The 17,778-nt window shown below is 45.8% G+C and overlaps 1 protein-coding gene across 2 annotated transcripts in view; it reads left to right on the top strand.

Annotated features, from left to right (window-relative positions):
• HAUS5 (HAUS augmin like complex subunit 5) overlaps window positions 1-17,778 on the top strand; it is a 246,752-nt gene that overhangs the window by 31,233 nt on the left and 197,741 nt on the right. For both annotated transcript variants that reach the window (XM_069201157.1, XM_069201156.1), the window contains exons 2-3: window positions 924-1,018; window positions 3,040-3,102. In XM_069201157.1, coding sequence (XP_069057258.1) covers window positions 927-1,018; window positions 3,040-3,102 — 155 coding nt within the window. In that variant the 5' untranslated portion in view covers window positions 924-926. The remainder of the gene's footprint in view (window positions 1-923; window positions 1,019-3,039; window positions 3,103-17,778) is intronic.

The following is a 17,778-nucleotide window of genomic DNA, read 5'->3' as shown; positions in this document are numbered from 1 at the left end:
GGTGGGGGAGGAGGGGGGATTGACCCTCCCACAAAAATAAAATGAAATGTTTAGGTTGGGCCCCAGGGGATGGGGTCCCTGGGGCCAGGATCAACCCATGGAGTGGGGGGGGAGGGGAGAGACATGCTGCCTCCTTCCCTGGAAAATAACCCAAAAGTTTTAGAAGGCCAACCCCTGGGGTCTCTGGGGCCAAGATTGGCACAGGGAGGGCTGCCACATGCCCATCCTATTTGAAGTAAGTCAGCGTCTGAAAACAAATAGTGATATCATTGGACTTACACGTCTGATGCCTTTACTTGATGGACCCCACATGTTTTTTGTGTTGTGTTAATTGTATAGTAGGTAAATGTTTAGTCACTGCATATAATTTGCTGTCTAAATAGAACATTGCGATAAAAGTGATAAACTAAAGGCTTGTGTGTAAAAAGTATTTTGCAGCATTGTAAATACTTGATCTTGTAGCACATCTGTGGTTTCGGTTTATCGCCCGTGCAAGACTGAATGTCTAACTTTGCTTTCCTGACAATTGAGTATACTACCTACAGCGGAGCATTGAGTCCAATGTCAGTGACATTTTGAAAGACCGAGTCCGATATATGTCAATTAGCTATGTTCTGCAGACTGGTGCTTGTGATGCTGGAAAAAAAAAATTCACCATGATCTGTTCTCTTTGCTGACTTCCATGTGCGAATATTGTCATCTAATTTGTATGTGTGGTTAGTAACTTAACCTTGTAATTTTGTTCCATACCCTTCTATTGGAAAATGTCCTCACCCTGTAGGTTTTCACCAGTTTTCTCATGTTTTTTTCTCTTAACGTGATCGTGCTTCCATTTTTGTACATTCTTATTAACTGCCTTGTTAAAAGCGCTTTATATTTTCTATAAAATAGAAACAAATAATATTTCTTGTTCTTGTTTTCAGAGCATGGAGGGCTTACACAATGAGCTAAGGGAATGGGCAGCGAGTGAGATGGGCCTCCCACCACAACATGTTCCATCTGTTTCTGCGTCCAAAAGGTATGCAAATATGTATGATTGTTTGCTTTGACCCACATCTTGAATTTGTGCCGTTCCCACACTGAAGAATATGATAATGTAGACATGTGTTTCCTAAAGTTTTTAGAATCATGGCTCAATTTTTCAAACGACAAACATACGTGACCAACCTATCTCTACTGTACTGGGTTTAAATAAAAAAATATTTTTGTGTAGTAGTAGGCATGCTTTCAAAATGCTGTAAATTACCAAAATAACACTCTTTTACACTTATTTGTGTTACTCTCTAACAGCAGTTGTTTCTAAATGTCACAACTTTGACCACACCCCTTGACATGTCTTTATCAGACTTTGGCCAAGATAATGATCTGCCCATAAGTGGCAGATGGTGAGCAGCACTGGAGCTGGAACTCTTTCCAGAGTGGAATGCTGGCCCGCAGCATCTGTTCACTAAAATCACAAAGATTTTGACAAAATCTTGGAGTTGATACTAGTCTTTTTTTTTTTTTTTAGTACATTTTAAAAACCCCATTTGCAGCAGTGTAAAAGTTAAGAAGTTAAGGCCTTGGATGTCTCATCCTTTTTTGCATTAAAATGAGGCTAAGTGGTGCAGTTTGGACTGGACTTGGGGGGCGCGATATATATCAATTGTGTGTGTGTATCTATATATTATATATATATATATATATCTTGATATATCAGTTTTGAATAGCATAGCATGAACACTGGCCAAGAGCATTATATGTGAGAACCAGATTGCATAAGTTCAGATTCATTTTATTTTAAGCATAGGAGATAATTGATTTGACCACAGCCAATGCCGAACCTGGTTCTCCAGATCCATTGTTGGCAGCTCTGGCCATTATGCCACATCCATATCAATTTTTGTGTGAAAGTCCTACATAAATGTGATGGTTGTGTATGATTACATATAACGAACATTGATTTGTGAATTAGAAAAACAGCATCAAATAATACTGGAAGGTTCACCCAAAATCGTGTGTGGGAGTACTTGTAAGGGTTTGTTTTAAAATAGGACTTAGAGACCTAGTTCAGCACCTTTGCATCATGGTGCTAGAACAGTTTTCAGAGTGAGGGTGCTGACATCATTGTTACATCACTGAAGTCCTAGGGATTGTGAAATATTCGTGCTTCACACAGTGTGGCAAATGTATTCAGCAGGAGAGTGGTAAGAGTGTAGAATGTAGCTGGTAGTGCATTGGAGCACACTGTCACAAATATATGACTAAAGCATCATGCAGTTTGCGCACTGTCATTTGTCTATTGAAATGGCACTAAATTTGCACGGACACACAGTTTTACAGATAAAGCTATTTAGTGCACAAATGATGATGTGTGGAAATCGGGTTTCAGTGGATATCATTTGTGCAGCACAAAGTAAGTGCGTTGATTTGGTTTGATCGTTTTACGATCTTTGTTTCCATCACACTTCAGAATTCCTAACTGCTGATAGATTCAGAAATGTGTACAGCTCATTTGCAGATATTTACATTTGTGTGTTACAAAAAAATCATACAACGTTTCCTTTCATACTCCATGTATCCTATCAAGATTGTTACATAGTTAATTTCAGAAACTCCTCTTAGTTTGCAGTCCAAGAAAGAAAAGTAAACACTCTTCTCCATATTAAAAAGGTAAGCAGCAAGTTGTCAGAAGATGTAACCTGACATTTTACCTCTGTCTTTGAAGCACAGCAAATGTGAGAAGATAAATGCAAAGTGTAAAGGCATCTATATTTATTGCTCTTTCGCTACCCATCACAAATCTGCTGGCACACAGTTTGCTGTGGGTCACGAACCACAGTTTGAGCGACTATTTACTAGGCCACAGCCCTGCAGTACAGTCCTCATTTGGAGGAGATCCAATAGTCTGCCTCCACTTCCATATGGTCAGTGTTTATGGCACAGCTGTTAGTGCATGATGTTTGTTGCTTCTTCAGCTGAGATTCTTTTCAGTTGTCATGCAGGTACCGTTTGTTGAGGATGATAATGTTTGTTCTATTTTTGTTCTCTTTTTCTTAGACTTTGTGTCCGCCAGTGTGCTGATATCTGGAGATTTGTCATAAGCCACGTCCGCAGCCACAGGTAGGAATTTACTTTCTGAGAAGGATATCCTAATGGTCAGCTTGTCTTCTTTTAGTTGGTGTTAATTTGTTAGTCCTCTCATTGTGTTTACAAAGTTGTGATTTACTTTCTTGGGCTCCCCCCAAAGGGCATGGTGGAGCCTGCCTGATGGCTTCACTGAGGAGCCTGCCATGTGGCTCATCCTTGGAGATTGTTTCAGAGATCCTCTCGTCAGAGTGCATAGAATGGTTTTCTAGTATTACCACTGCCAGTTGCACAGAGCTTCACAGGGTGCAAAGGCTTCTTAATATGAGCGGCAGGACTAGGATATCATTACACTAAGAGAGAGTATATGGGATAAAAGGGGATAGAGGAAGAACACAACCGTACTCGACTCCCAAAAGCAATACTAAACCACAAATAGGAGTACGGGGTTCTTGTAACGAAGGTAGGTCGGTAGTGTAACAATTGTGACACTAGACCACCCGTGGCCCTCAACTAGAGGTGAAGTGTGGGTGAGCTGTAGTGTGGTGTGTGGTCTGGGAGGGGGTTTTCCTTAACGGACTAGGTGGTCTCACACACTATATAGTGTCATGCTTCATCATATGACCACCTAGCCCCACCCAGGTAGGACGGGGCCACCTGGGTGGACTCAACCTCACTGTTAAAAGAACAGGTGGGAGTGCGTAAATTAATTTGATTTCTGGAAAAGGGATACAGCTATGCTAGGGAAATAAAAACACCTACTCAGATACCCGGGTGAATTTTTAATAGGGTTCTGTGTGGTGTGGTTAAAAAGGACTGGGGAACCGGTGTGAGAGCAATAACTCACAAGGTCACCTATCTAAAAGAAGTAGCCGACATGTTTCTGCCCTTAAAATTGAGCTATGGAGGGTCTCTGGGCATTCATCAGGGCATTGGATCCCTGTTGCATATGCTTATTGAGCGCTGCATAAATAATCACATTAGAAAAGGGGTGAAGGAAGGGCCTACCTTTACCAGGGGAATACCTGGGGAGGACCTACAGTAAATGGGATAAAAACAGACCAACAAAGTGATAAGGTAATAAACAGCAAACTACAGCACACGTGACATAATTCATGCAAGACGCAGGAGTACTGGTTACATTTTATGAATAACAATCACATCAATACTAGCTATGCGCGCAGATATGTGGAGGACAATAGGCAAGGGAAGGCAATTTCTTACCCTAACACTCTAGGCTAGTGGCCTCTGGTATCCTGGAGAGGGAGAGTCCCCTTATAGTCAGACTCTAAGGTTCGAGGAAAAAAGGCAGAAAGGAAGAACCCATATGAAAGTAGATGGAGAAATACAAAACGGGGAAAAAAAACAGAAAGGATAGAGCAATAGAGGGTAAGACGTGGGGACAATAGAGGGTAATCCATAATGGAGGCAGGGAAAGGTGGAAGACAAGGGAGGAAAAAGGGTAAGATGGAAAGGATAAGAACAGGAGGAGAAGAAAAGCCAAGGGAGAAAGGGAAGTAAATGGGAAAAAGAGAAGAGAAGAAAGAAAGGAATTAGAGAAAGAAAGAGACGAGGAAAAACGGAGAGAGATCTCTTATCTGTGAATCCAACGCTGGCTGACTCACTGCATCAAAGGTGGGAGCTCTCTGTGCGCCTATACCGACCTCTCCTCAGGACCGCTTGAATGAAGTGGCCTGGTTGTGGTTGGTAAATATAGTGGTCCTAATTAGTGGTGGGATGGAATTCAGCTGCCGGCAATCTCCGTCGCGACCCGGGTGCGGGCGATACCGGAAATGCTGACGACGTTCCTTCGTTGTGGGCATTGGTAAAGTGTGGAACGTTCGGACCCGGTAATGCCGGGGACCGGAAGTGGCCATGTCGACAAGGGAGCGCCCTGAAATGACGGTGCCCTCGCGCATGCAGGTAGAGTAACTGGGTATCAGAGCTTGGCAAAAGCGCCGCACTGGCCGGCCGAGGCTTGGGGATACCCTGCGTGCGGGGAAGGCGCTTGGGAGTGACGCCCCTCCCGCATGTGCCGCCGGGAAACATAGTTTCCCGGCGGCATGGTAGGGTGAGCCCGGGAGAAAGCCGGCTGCCTGTTGCTCCGCGAGGGCGTGGGGGGAAAAAAAGAAGGAAAGGATGAGGAGGAAAGAGAGAGTAAAGGGAGAAGGAGGCGGGGGGAGATGGAAGGGATATATGAAAAGGGGCCAGGGGTAAGGGAGGGGAACAGAGAGGAACTAGAGGGGTGGGGGGAAGGTTTTTTTTTTGCGGGGGGGAGGGAGTTGGGGGGAGAAGAGGAAAGACCAACAGGGGAAAGGGAAGAGAAAGTGCAGAGAGGAGAAAGGAGGAGGAGGAGAAAATAAAAAGAAAATGCAAAAAGGGGAAGCAACCAAAGCCCAATTTGTGAAACCAAAAGACGGAGAGACAAAAACACAACAAAAACACCAACAAACCATGGAGTAAAAGAAAAGAAAGGCAACAACCCACACATGGCAGAAGTATAACGGAAAGGAAAAAATAAAAGGGAAAATGGAACGAAAGAGAAAGTTACAGAGGGAAACTAATGGGGGGGGGAATATGGAGAACACGGGGGAACAAAAGGGAAAGAAGGAAAAAGGAGGGATGGGGGAGGGACACAACAGGAGAGTAAGAATGCATAGAGGCGAGAGTAGGGGAAGAAAAAGGGGGAGAGGGGGCTAGGGAGGCCCAACCAAAGCGGAGAGAAGTGGATAAACAGTACTAGACAGGTAGAGGGAGAGATAGGGGAAGGTAGAAAGGACATGTAGAGAAGGAAAGAGCGAAAGGAAACAAAGGGAGTATGGGGGGTTAAGTTTGAAGAGAAAACCAAGGTATCTCATCATTAAGTCTAGCCGTGTCGGTGTGTAACCTCCATATCCAGCGTTGCTCAGCCCTAAACAGTATTTCTGACACGTTAGGGGTTGAAGGAAGAAAATGTTCCAGGACCGTCCACGACATGTCATCCGGGGAGTGATTTTTTTAGCAGGAAGTGGCTAGTAAGTTTTGTTGCATCGCGTTTGCACCTAATTGTGCTTCTGTGCTCACAGATTCTGGTGCTAACCTTTCTCGTAGTCATCCCCACATATTTAAGTAGGCAGGGGCATTTGATTAGATAGACTACGTTCTTGCTGTTAAATTCGTAAGTGATTTCTGCACCCATGGGGTTTTAAGGTCAAGATTGATGGTGGTAGATCTGTGGGTAAAGCGGCAAACGCTGCAGTTGCCGCATGGATAATGACCTGCGGGGGGGGGGGCCATCTGCCAAAGTGGAGTCTGTGTGGGACAAAGCTTCTCTTTTGGTCTTGTGTGGACCACCATTCAATGGGATTGAACGTGGTAACACATACAATCTTCTCCAAACTTGGTTTCAGTGCTCGGGGTTGTAGCAACTGGTCCCTATTATTATTGCGTGCTCTTTTTCGTGCCCTACTGACCAGATGTGGGGGATAATCCTTGGTGTGTAACTTGGTAGTTAACTTGTCTGCATGCTTTCGGTAATCAGTCATGGAAGAGCAGTTTCGTCTTAACCGTAGGAACTGTCTGACCGGGAGGTTATCTCTTAGAGCTCGTGGGTGGAAGCTCTGGTATTGTAACAAGTTGTTGCAGTCCGTCGGTTTATAGTACACTTCCGTGGCCAGACCGCCGTCATGTTCATAGATGAGTAAGTCGAGAAAAGGTAGCTTGTTGTCACCTATGTTCATCGTGAAAGTTAAGAAGGGGTTGGCTCCGTTAAGCCAAACAGCGAACGCCAGGGCCTCTTCTTTATTACCAGTCCATATCAGCAATACATCATCGATGTATTGCTTCCAGAGTTTTATCTGGTCTCGGTAGGGATTGTCCTCATGCAAGACCACATGTCTTTCGAAGTGGTCGACGTATAGACATGCTAAACTTGGGGCGAATGTGCTACCCATCGATGTGCCTTGTGTCTGCAAAAAGAAACTATCTTCAAATTTGAAGTAGTTTCTGGTGAGCGCGAGATGTGCTAGGTCCATGTATGAAACCAGGGGGGGTTTGGGATTCACCCATATGTAGTTCCAGCAGATTGCTTATCACTTCCAGGGTGGCCTCTTGGGGGATGTTTGTGTAAAGTGATTCCACATCGAGGGTGATCAGGAGCTCCTAAGATTTGTCAAAGGCTATAGATTCCAGTCCTACAACCGTTAGTCAAAAGATTCCAGTCCTACAACCGTTAGTCAAAAGAATCCCGACCTATCTTAAGGACACCACCAATGTTCTCCTTTTACTGGAAAATCCTAACATCAGGCGGTTTACCCTTTGAACCACCATTACACGCGTATAAGAGAGCAAGCAACATACGCAACATGGTGGTCCACACAAGACCAAAAGAGAAGCTTCGTCCCACACAGAGTACACTTTGGCAGATGGCCCCCCCGCAGGTCATTATCTGTGCGGCAACTGCAGCGTTTGCCGCTTTACCCACAGATCTACCACCATCAATCTTGACCTTAAAACCCCATGGGTGCAGAAATCACTTACGAATTGTAACAGCAAGAACGTAGTCTATCTAATCAAATGCCCCTGCCTACTCAAATATGTGGGGATGACTACGAGAAAGGTTAGCACCAGAATCTGTGAGCACAGAAGCACGATTAGGTGCAAACGCGATGCAACAAAACTTACTAGCCACTTCCTGCTAAAAAATCACTCCCCGGATGACATGTCGTGGACGGTCCTGGAACATTTTCTTCCTTCAACCCCTAACGTGTCAGAAATACTGTTTAGGGCTGAGCAACGCTGGATATGGAAGTTACACACTGACACAGCTGGACTTAATGATGAGATATCTTGGTTTTCTCTTCAAACTTAACCCCCCATACTCCCTTCGTTTCCTTTCGCTCTTTCCTTCTCTACATGTCCTTTCTACCTCCCCCTTCCTCTCCCTCTCCCTCTACCTGTCTAGTACTGTTTATCCACTTCTCTCCGCTTTGGTTGGGCCTTCCTATCCCCTCTTCCCCCTTTTTCTTCCCCTACTCTCGCCTCTATGCATTCTTACTCTCCTGTTGTGTCCCTCCCCCATCCCTCCTTTTTCCTTCTTTCCCTTTTGTTCCCCCGTGTTCTCCATATTCCCCCCCCCCCATTAGTTTCCCTCTGTAACTTTCTCTTTCGTTCTATTTTCCCTTTTATTTTTTCCTTTCCGTTATACTTCTGCCATGTGTGGGTTGTTGCCTTTCTTTTCTTTTACTCCATGGTTTGTTGGTGTTTTGTTGTGTTTTTGTCTCTCCGTCTTTTGGTTTCACAAATTGGGCTTTGGTTGCTTCCCTTTTTCACCTTTTTGCATTTTCTTTTTATTTTCTCCTCCTCCTCCTTTCTCCTCTCTGCACTTTCTCTTCCCTTTCCCCTGTTGGTCTTTCCTCTTCTCCCCCCAACTCCCTCCCCCCGCAAAAAAAAACCTTCCCCCCCCACCCCTCCAGTTCCTCTCTGTTCCCCTCCCTTACCCCTGGCCCCTTTTCATATATCCCTTCCATCTCCCCCCCGCCTCCTTCTCCCTTTACTCTCTCTTTCCTCCTCATCCTTTCCTTCTTTTTTTCCCTCCACGCCCTCACGGAGCAACAGGCAGCCGGCTTTCTCCCAGGCTCACCCTACCATGCCGCCGGGAAACTACGTTTCCCGGCGGCACATGCGGGAGGGGCGTCACTCCCAAGCACCTTCCCCGCACGCAGGGTATCCCCAAGCCTCGGCCGGCCAGTGCGGCGCTTTTGCCAAGCTCGGATACCCCGTTACTCTACCTGCATGCGCGAGGGCACCGTCATTTCAGGGCGCTCCCTTGTCGACATGGCCACTTCGGGTCCCCGGCATTACCGGGTCCGACCGTTCCACACTTTACCAATGCCCACAACGAAGGAACGTCGTCAGCATTTCCGGTATCGCCCGCACCCGGGTCGCGACGTTGATTGCCCGCAGCTGAATTCCATCCCACCACTAATTAGGACCACTATATTTACCAACCACAACCAGGCCACTTCATTCAAGCGGTCCTGAGGAGAGGTCGGTATAGGCACACAGAGAGCTCCCACCTTTGATGCAGTGAGTCAGCCAGCGTGGGATTCACAGATAAGAGATCTCTCTCCGTTTTTCCTCGTCTCTTTCTTTCTCTAATTCCTTTCCTTCTTTTTTCTTTTTCCCATTTGCTTCCCTTTCTCCCTTGGCTTTTCTTCTCCTCCTGTTCTTATCCTTTCCATCTTACCCTTTTTCCTCCCTTGTCTTCCACCTTTCCCTGCCTCCATTATGGATTACCCTCTATTGTCCCCACGTCTTACCCTCTATTGCTCTATCCTTTGTTTTTTTTTCCCCGTTTTGTATTTCTCCATCTACTTTCATATGGGTTCTTCCTTTCTGCCTTTTTTCCTCGAACCTTAGAGTCTGACTATAAGGGGACTCTCCCTCCTTAGGATACCAGAGGCCACTAGCCTCGAGTGTTAGGGTAAGAAATTGCCTTCCCTTGCCTATTGTCCTCCACATATCTGCGCGCATAGCTAGTATTGATGCGATTGTTATTCATAAAATGTAACCAGTACTCCTGCGTCTTGCATGAATTATGTCACGTGTGCTGTAGTTTGCTGTTTATTACCTTATCACTTTGTTGGTCTGTTTTTATCCCATTTACTGTAGGTCCTCCCCAGGTATTCCCCTGGTAAAGGTAGGCCCTTCCTTCACCCCTTTTCTAATGTGATTATTTATGCAGCGCTCAATAAGCATATGCAACAGGGATCCAATGCCCTGATGAATGCCCAGAGACCCTCCATAGCTCAATTTTAAGGGCAGAAACATGTCGGCTACTTCTTTTAGATAGGTGACCTTGTGAGTCATTGCTCTCACACCGGTTCCCCAGTCCTTTTTAACCACACCACACAGAACCCTCTATTAAAAATTCACCCGGGTATCTGAGTAGGTGTTTTTATTTCCCTAGCATAGCTGTATCCCTTTTCCAGAAATCAAATTAATTTACGCACTCCCACCTGTTCTTTTAACAGTGAGGTTGAGTCCACCCAGATGGCCCCGTCCTACCTGGGTGGGGCTAGGTGGTCATATGATGAAGCATGACACTATATAGTGTGTGAGACCACCTAGTCCGTTAAGGAAAACCCCCTCCCAGACCACACACCACACTACAGCTCACCCACACTTCACCTCTAGTTGAGGGCCACGGGTGGTCTAGTGTCACAATTGTTACACTACCGACCTACCTTCGTTACAAGAACCCCGTACTCCTATTTGTGATTTAGTATTGTTTTTGGGAGTCGAGTACGGTTGTGTTCTTCCTCTATCCCCTTTTCTCCCATATACTCTCTCTTAGTGTAATGTTATAGTAGAGCAGCCTCTTGGCTGCGAGAGTTATTACCTCCTCCTAGTAAGCACTTTAGTCTTGCTTGCGCCCCTCAGTACTTTAGGTTCTCTCTCTTCCCCTTCCCCCCCTTTTTTTCCGTTCCTCAATTGTTTTACTATAAACAAAACAACCCCCCCCCCCCCTCTGTCACACCATGGCAGAAGGCCTCTCCTCCAACGACGAGGAAGTATCAGCTATCCTCGCAGCCCCCTCGCTCCTCGGGGACACGGCTTTGTCAAAAAGTTTGTCCCAACTTGGGGACTGGGACACCCTAGTGGAATTGAAACGCTCCCAGGTTAAGACTATACTGCACAGATCTGTCCTCACTGAATACCTCCACAGTAATTCTGCACCGAACGGACTACTTGTCACTAACGAGCCACGCATATTCCTAGACGATCTTGAGTTTCGTAAAGATTGGTCGCTTATAGCAGTGTTCCCCAACCCCCGGGCCGCGGACCGGTGCCGGTCCGCGGATCAATCGGCACCGGGCCGCCTGAGGTCTTCAAATCTTGAAGGCATGTTTAAATACAATTAAATTAAAATTATTAAATCAAAACAAGCGGGCCACGGATAAATTATCAAACATTTAGCAGTCCGCGGCGATAAAAAGGTTGGGATTCACTGGCTTATAGCACGGAAATGTATACGTGATTGGCTGATATTAATTATAAAAACTGCCACTAGATTATCCGAAACCTTACTGATCCAGATAAAAACCAAATAAAATAACCTGAAGTCAGGTGTGAGTATTCTCTCCTTCAAAAAGAAACTGGAGGAGGTAAATTGAAATATGAATGAATATAAAGAATACCTAACTCAGCAAAAAATAGCAAAATTTCAAAAAGACCTGAATCTGCTTTCCCTAGAAAGGATATACCCCTACACCAAACCTGACTATGTAGCAAAAAATCCCACTAACACATCTGACACGTCCTCGGGCAGTAACATCAGCTCAGATAGTGATAGTAATTCGTCAGGGAATATACGACAACGCCGCGGACGACGTGGGCAAACGTCGTGGTGGATGGAACTACCCACCCTTACCGCCTCCATATCCCCCATACTTTAACCAACAATGGGGCTGGCCTAACCAGTATGGCCCCCCTACACATTACCAAGCACCCTACTTGCAGCACCCCGCCCAATGGTCTTTCTCCGAACCCCCACCCCCTTTTTTAGACAGAGGTCACGGGAGGGGCAAAGGGAGGAGAAAAGAAGTACAGTGGCGCCCAAGAGAGGATGCTTTGGAAAAACCAACACACAGGGAGGCCATCCCAGGGACAAGCAAGACCTAGTGAAACCTGGCTCGGAGAATACAGCCAGCATCATTAACCTAAGCAACCGGACACTAAGCCAAACGGAAACTCAAGCATTAAATAAAGGTCTGAATTTCGTGCCTACCCCAAAAATTGATTTGTTTAGAACCAGAACAGAACTAGCTGGTCTGTTTCGTAAGATCCGCCTAAAAACCTTCTTCCTTGGGAAGGAATATGAGACTCCCGCACAGAATACAGGACTACGCCCTAAGTCCACCTTCTGTCCCTCAGCAGGGCAAATGCCCCCTGAGGTGCTGGCTTTCGAGAAGTCAGTATCCCTTAAGATCAATGAGCTTACTGAGGCACCCAATAAAGTATTCCACAATATGAGCAAAATCGAAATAGAGTCACTGAAGAGCCTTACAGCCGACCCAAATATCATTATAAAACCAGCAGATAAAGGCGGGGCCACGGTGATTCTTCCACAAAAAATGTATAGAGACGAGTGTCAACGACTTCTGGGGAATACCAGACACTACAAGCGTCTGGCACATGATCAGACAACTGATATCCAAGAAGAAATCGCTTTCCTAGTATCAAAAGGGAAGGAGAACAACTGGATCACAGATCACGAGGCAACTTTCCTGATACAGACCAATCCAAAAATCCCGTACTATTATATTTTACCAAAAGTACATAAAGAAAAGATTCCTCCCCCCGGAAGACCCATAGTTTCCGGGATAGGCTCAGCACTAGAGCCCTTATCAAAGTTCGTGGATTTCCTCCTACAACCGTTAGTCAAAAGAATCCCGACCTATCTTAAGGACACCACCAATGTCCTCCTTTTACTGGAATCTATAGCCTTTGACAAATCTAAGGAGGTCCTCATCACCCTCGATGTGGAATCACTTTACACAAACATCCCCCAAGAGGCCACCCTGGAAGTGATAAGCAATCTGCTGGAACTACATATGGGTGAATCCCAAATCCCCCCTGGTTTCATACTGGACCTAGCACATCTCGCGCTCACCAGAAACTACTTCAAATTTGAAGATAGTTTATTTTTGCAGACACAAGGCACATCGATGGGTAGCACATTCGCCCCAAGTTTAGCATGTCTATACGTCGACCACTTCGAAAGACGTGGTCTTGCATGAGGACAATCCCTACCGAGACCAGATAAAACTCTGGAAGCGATACATCGATGATGTATTGCTGATATGGACTGGTAATAAGGAAGAGGCCCTGGCGTTCGCTGTTTGGCTTAACGGAGCCAACCCCTTCTTAACTTTCACGATGAACATAGGTGACAACAAGCTACCTTTTCTCGACTTACTCATCTATGAACATGACGGCGGTCTGGCCACGGAAGTGTACTATAAACCGACGGACTGCAACAACTTGTTACAATACCAGAGCTTCCACCCACGAGCTCTAAGAGATAACCTCCCGGTCAGACGGTTCCTACGGTTAAGACGAAACTGCTCTTCCATGACCGATTACCAAAAGCATGCAGACAAGTTAACTACCAAGTTACACACCAAGGATTATCCCCCACATCTGGTCAGTAGGGCACGAAAAAGAGCACGCTATAATAATAGGGACCAGTTGCTACAACCCCGAGCACTGAAACCAAGTTTGGAGAAGATCGTATGTGTTACCACGTTCAATCCCCTATCCAATGAAATCCAGAAGATTATAAGAGACAATTGGAAAATCCTAACATCAGGCGGTTTACCCTTTGAACCACCATTACACCCGTATAAGAGAGCAAGCAACATACGCGACATGGTGGTCCACACAAGACCAAAAGAGAAGCTTCGTCCCACACAGACTCCACTTTGGCAGATGGCCCCCCCCCGCAGGTCATTATCCGTGCGGCAATTGCAGCGTTTGTCGCTTTACCCACAGATCTACCACCATCAATCTTGACCTTAAAACCCCATGGGTGCAGAAATCACTTACGAATTGTAACAGCAAGAACGTAGTCTATCTAATCAAATGCCCCTGCCTACTCAAATATGTGGGGATGACTACGAGAAAGGTTAGCACCAGAATCTGTGAGCACAGAAGCACGATTAGGTGCAAACGCGATGCAACAAAACTTACTAGCCACTTCCTGCTAAAAAATCACTCCCCGGATGACATGTCGTGGACGGTCCTGGAACATTTTCTTCCTTCAACCCCTAACGTGTCAGAAATACTGTTTAGGGCTGAACAACGCTGGATATGGAGGTTACACACTGACACGGCTGGACTTAATGATGAGATACCTCCCCCTTCCTCTCCCTCTACCTGGCTAGTACTTTTTATCCACTTCTCTCCGCTTTGGTTGGGCCTCCCTAGCCCCCTCTCCCCCTTTTTCTTCCCCTACTCTCGCCTCTATGCATTCTTACTCTCCTGTTGTGTCCCTCCCCCATCCTTCCTTTTTCCTTCTTTCCCTTTTTGTTCCCCCCCCCCCAATTAGTTTCTCTCTGTAACTTTCTCTTTCGTTCTATTTTCCCTTTTATTTGTATTTTTTCCTTTCCGTTATACTTCTGCCATGTGTGGGTTGTTGCCTTTTTCTTTTCTTTTACTCCATGGTTTGTTGGTGTTTTGTTGTGTTTTTGTCTCTCGGTCTTTTGGTTTCACAAATTGGGCTTTGGTTGCTTCCCCTTTTCACCTTTTTTGCATTTTCTTTTTATTTTCTCCTCCTCCTTTCTCCTCTCTGCACTTTCTCTTCCCTTTCCCCTGTTGGTCTTTCCTCTTCTCCCCCCAACTCCCCACCCCTCTAGTTCCTCTCTGTTCCCCTCCCTTACCCCTGGCCCCTTTTCATATATCCCTTCCATCACCCCCCCCAGCCTCCTTCTCCCTTTACTCTCTCTTCCCTCCTCATCCTTTCCTTCTTTTTTTCCCCCCACGCCCTCGCCGAGCAACAGGCAGCCGGCTTTCTCCCGGGCTCACCCTACCATGCCGCCGGGAAACTATGTTTCCTGGCGGCACATGTTGGAGGGGCGTCACTCCCAAGCGCCTTCCCCGCACGCAGGGTATCCCCAAGCCTCGGCCGGCCAGTGCGGCGCTTTTGCCGAGCTCGGATACCCCGTTACTCTACCTGCATGCGCGAGGGCAGCGTCATTTCAGGGCGCTCCCTTGTCGACATGGCCACTTCCGGTTCCTGGCATTACCGGGTCCGACCGTTCCACACTTTACCAATGCCCACAACGAAGGAACGTCGTCAGCATTTCCGGTATCGCCCGCACCCGGGTCGCGACGGTGATTGCCCGCAGCTGAATTCAATCCCACCACTAATTAGGACCACTATATTTACCAACCACAACCAGGCCACTTCATTCAAGCGGTCCTGAGGAGAGGTCGGTATAGGCGCACAGAGAGCGCCCACCTTTGATGCAGTGAGTCAGCCAGCGTTGGATTCACAGATAAGAGATCTCTCTCTGTTTTTCCTCGTCTCTTTCTTTCTCTAATTCCTTTCTTTCTTCTCTTCTCTTTTTCCCATTTGCTTCCCTTTCTCCCTTGGCTTTTCTTCTCCTCCTGTTCTTATCCTTTCCATCTTACCCTTTTTCCTCCCTTGTCTTCCACCTTTCCCTGCCTCCATTATGGATTACCCTCTATTTTCCCCACGTCTTACCCTCTATTGCTCTATCCTTTCTGTTTTTTTTCCCCGTTTTGCATTTCTCCATCTACTTTCATATGGGTTCTTCCTTTCTGCCTTTTTTCCTCGAACCTTAGAGTCTGACTATAAGGGGGCGCTCCCTCTCCAGGATACCAGAGGCCACTAGCCTCGAGTGTTAGGGTAAGAAATTGCCTTCCCTTGCCTATTGTCCTCCACATATCTGCGCGCATAGCTAGTATTGATGCGATTGTTATTCATAAAATGTAACCAGTACTCCTGCGTCTTGCATGAATTATGTCACGTGTGCTGTAGTTTGCTGTGAATTACCTTATCACTTTGTTGGTCTGTTTTTATCCCATTTACTGTAGGTCCTCCCCAGGTATTCCCCTGGTAAAGGTAGGCCCTTCCTTCACCCCTTTTCTAATGTGATTATTTATGCAGCGCTCAATAAGCATATGCAACAGGGATCCAATGCCCTGATGAATGCCCAGAGACCCTCCATAGCTCAATTTTAAGGGCAGAAACATGTCGGCTACTTCTTTTAGATAGGTGACCTTGTGAGTCATTGCTCTCACACCGGTTCCCCAGTCCTTTTTAACCACACCACACAGAACCCTCTATTAAAAATTCACCTGGGTATCTGAGTAGGTGTTTTTATTTCCCTAGCATAGCTGGATCCCTTTTCCAGAAATAAAATTAATTTACGCACTTCCTCCTGTTCTTTTAACTGTGAGGTTGAGTCCGCCCAGGTGGCACCGTCCTACCTGGGTGAGGCTAGGTGGTCATATGATGAAGCATGACACTATATAGTGTGTGAGACCACCTAGTCCGTAAAGGAAATCCCCCTCCCAGACCACACACCACACTACAGCTCACCCACACTTCACCTCTAGTTGAGGGCCACGGGTGGTCTAGTGTCACAATTGTTACACTACCGACCTACCTTCGTTACAAGAACCCCGTACTCCTATTTGTGATTTAGGACTAGGATATCTTCTCTCGGGGCAGCTTTGACGAAGAACAGGCAGTGGCAGAGTCGAGTGCTCTTTTCTCAGAGGTGGCATCTAGCTCATTGTAACGAAGGTGACTGCCAGACAAAGCGTCATGCGTTTTATTTTTTTATAAATATGTCTGAGTCCCAGCATGCTTATGACTAAATCCTGATAATCGAACTGATTAAAAATCATCCTCATTTCATGGTGTTAATTGACTGAAAAGTCTTACAAGTGGAAAGCATTGAGATGCATACAGAAACTCTGTGAAGACGACAGTCCCTTAAGAAATGTTTGGAAATTCAGAATGCGTGCACGTCGCCGGTAGGACATCAAAGGCAGCACTGCACAGAAGTGCTCCGATTTTGCTGACTGGCATTTATGTGTAATGTGGCAATACATTTTGTGATAGGCTGCTCATGTCTACCTGTCATAGTCTCTCCCTTCTTTTATTTCCTTCTCTTATAGCCCTTCTTTACCTCCAGCTCTCCCACCTCCACCCTTATCTGACTTTTCCCATCCTCACATCCAGCTCTACCTCTTTCCTTTCCTCTAGTTTTTCTCCTTCATTCCCTCCTGTTCCTTCAATGTGCTTCTTTTCTGTCACATTCAGTTGCCTACTCATACCTCTGCCCTCTTACCTATCGAAATTAACTCATTTCTGTATATACATCTTTATTGCTGTCACCTTTGTTTATCCTAGTTTCACATTTATTGTTCTTCTACATCTCTCTTCCAGTTTCTGTCATCTCCATCTTTCTCTCACTGCAGTCTCTTGTTTCTCTTCTAATTTTATGTCTTATTCCCTCACTACTATCTCTCTCCGCTTCTCTCCGCTTCTCTCCACTTACCCATCTTTTCTCTCTTCTCGCACCTACATCTCCCAGAGGCTGCATCTTACCTTTTATCTCTACACAAGTCCCAGATTTCCTTCGCTGGTTTCCCACACACCTTTCTCCCTGCCCGCTTCTTATCTCATCTTCCTTAGTGTCCCCTTCAGACCAACTGTCATTTTTTATTTTTTTTACTCAACTCTTACTGTAAATATTGCTATTCTTGGTATCATAAATTCACCTCATCTTTCCTAATTTGCGTCTGACCTGCACTGTCATCTGTTCACTTTTTCTTCTCACCTCACCATGCTTTTTGCATCACCTTTCTTTTCTAGTTTCCCTTTTGTGTTAGTCTCACTTTGTCCTCTTTCCCAGTGTACCCTGCACATCTATGCTCTCATATTCGCAGCAATTTTTTTTTTCCTTACTACTTTCTTTCGTCCAACTGTTTAGCTCTCATTGCTTGACTTCTTACATGTTTTACTTTACTTATTCCATTTGCATTGTTTTACCTCTGTGTCTCCTAGCAAACTCACCTCCTGCTTTTATTGTTCCTACTTTGTCTACCTGTCTTCATTAAACTACTTTCTCTGCTACCCTCTATCTTTCATTATTTTTCTATTCCTCTCGTGCACCATTGTATCTTTTTTTT

The sequence above is a fragment of the Pleurodeles waltl genome, chromosome 7 (assembly GCF_031143425.1).
Source record: "Pleurodeles waltl isolate 20211129_DDA chromosome 7, aPleWal1.hap1.20221129, whole genome shotgun sequence".
Classification (NCBI taxonomy): Eukaryota; Metazoa; Chordata; class Amphibia; order Caudata; family Salamandridae; genus Pleurodeles; species Pleurodeles waltl.
The sequence above is the reverse complement of the archived record's forward strand: the minus strand, read 5'-3'. Positions and strand labels throughout refer to the sequence as shown.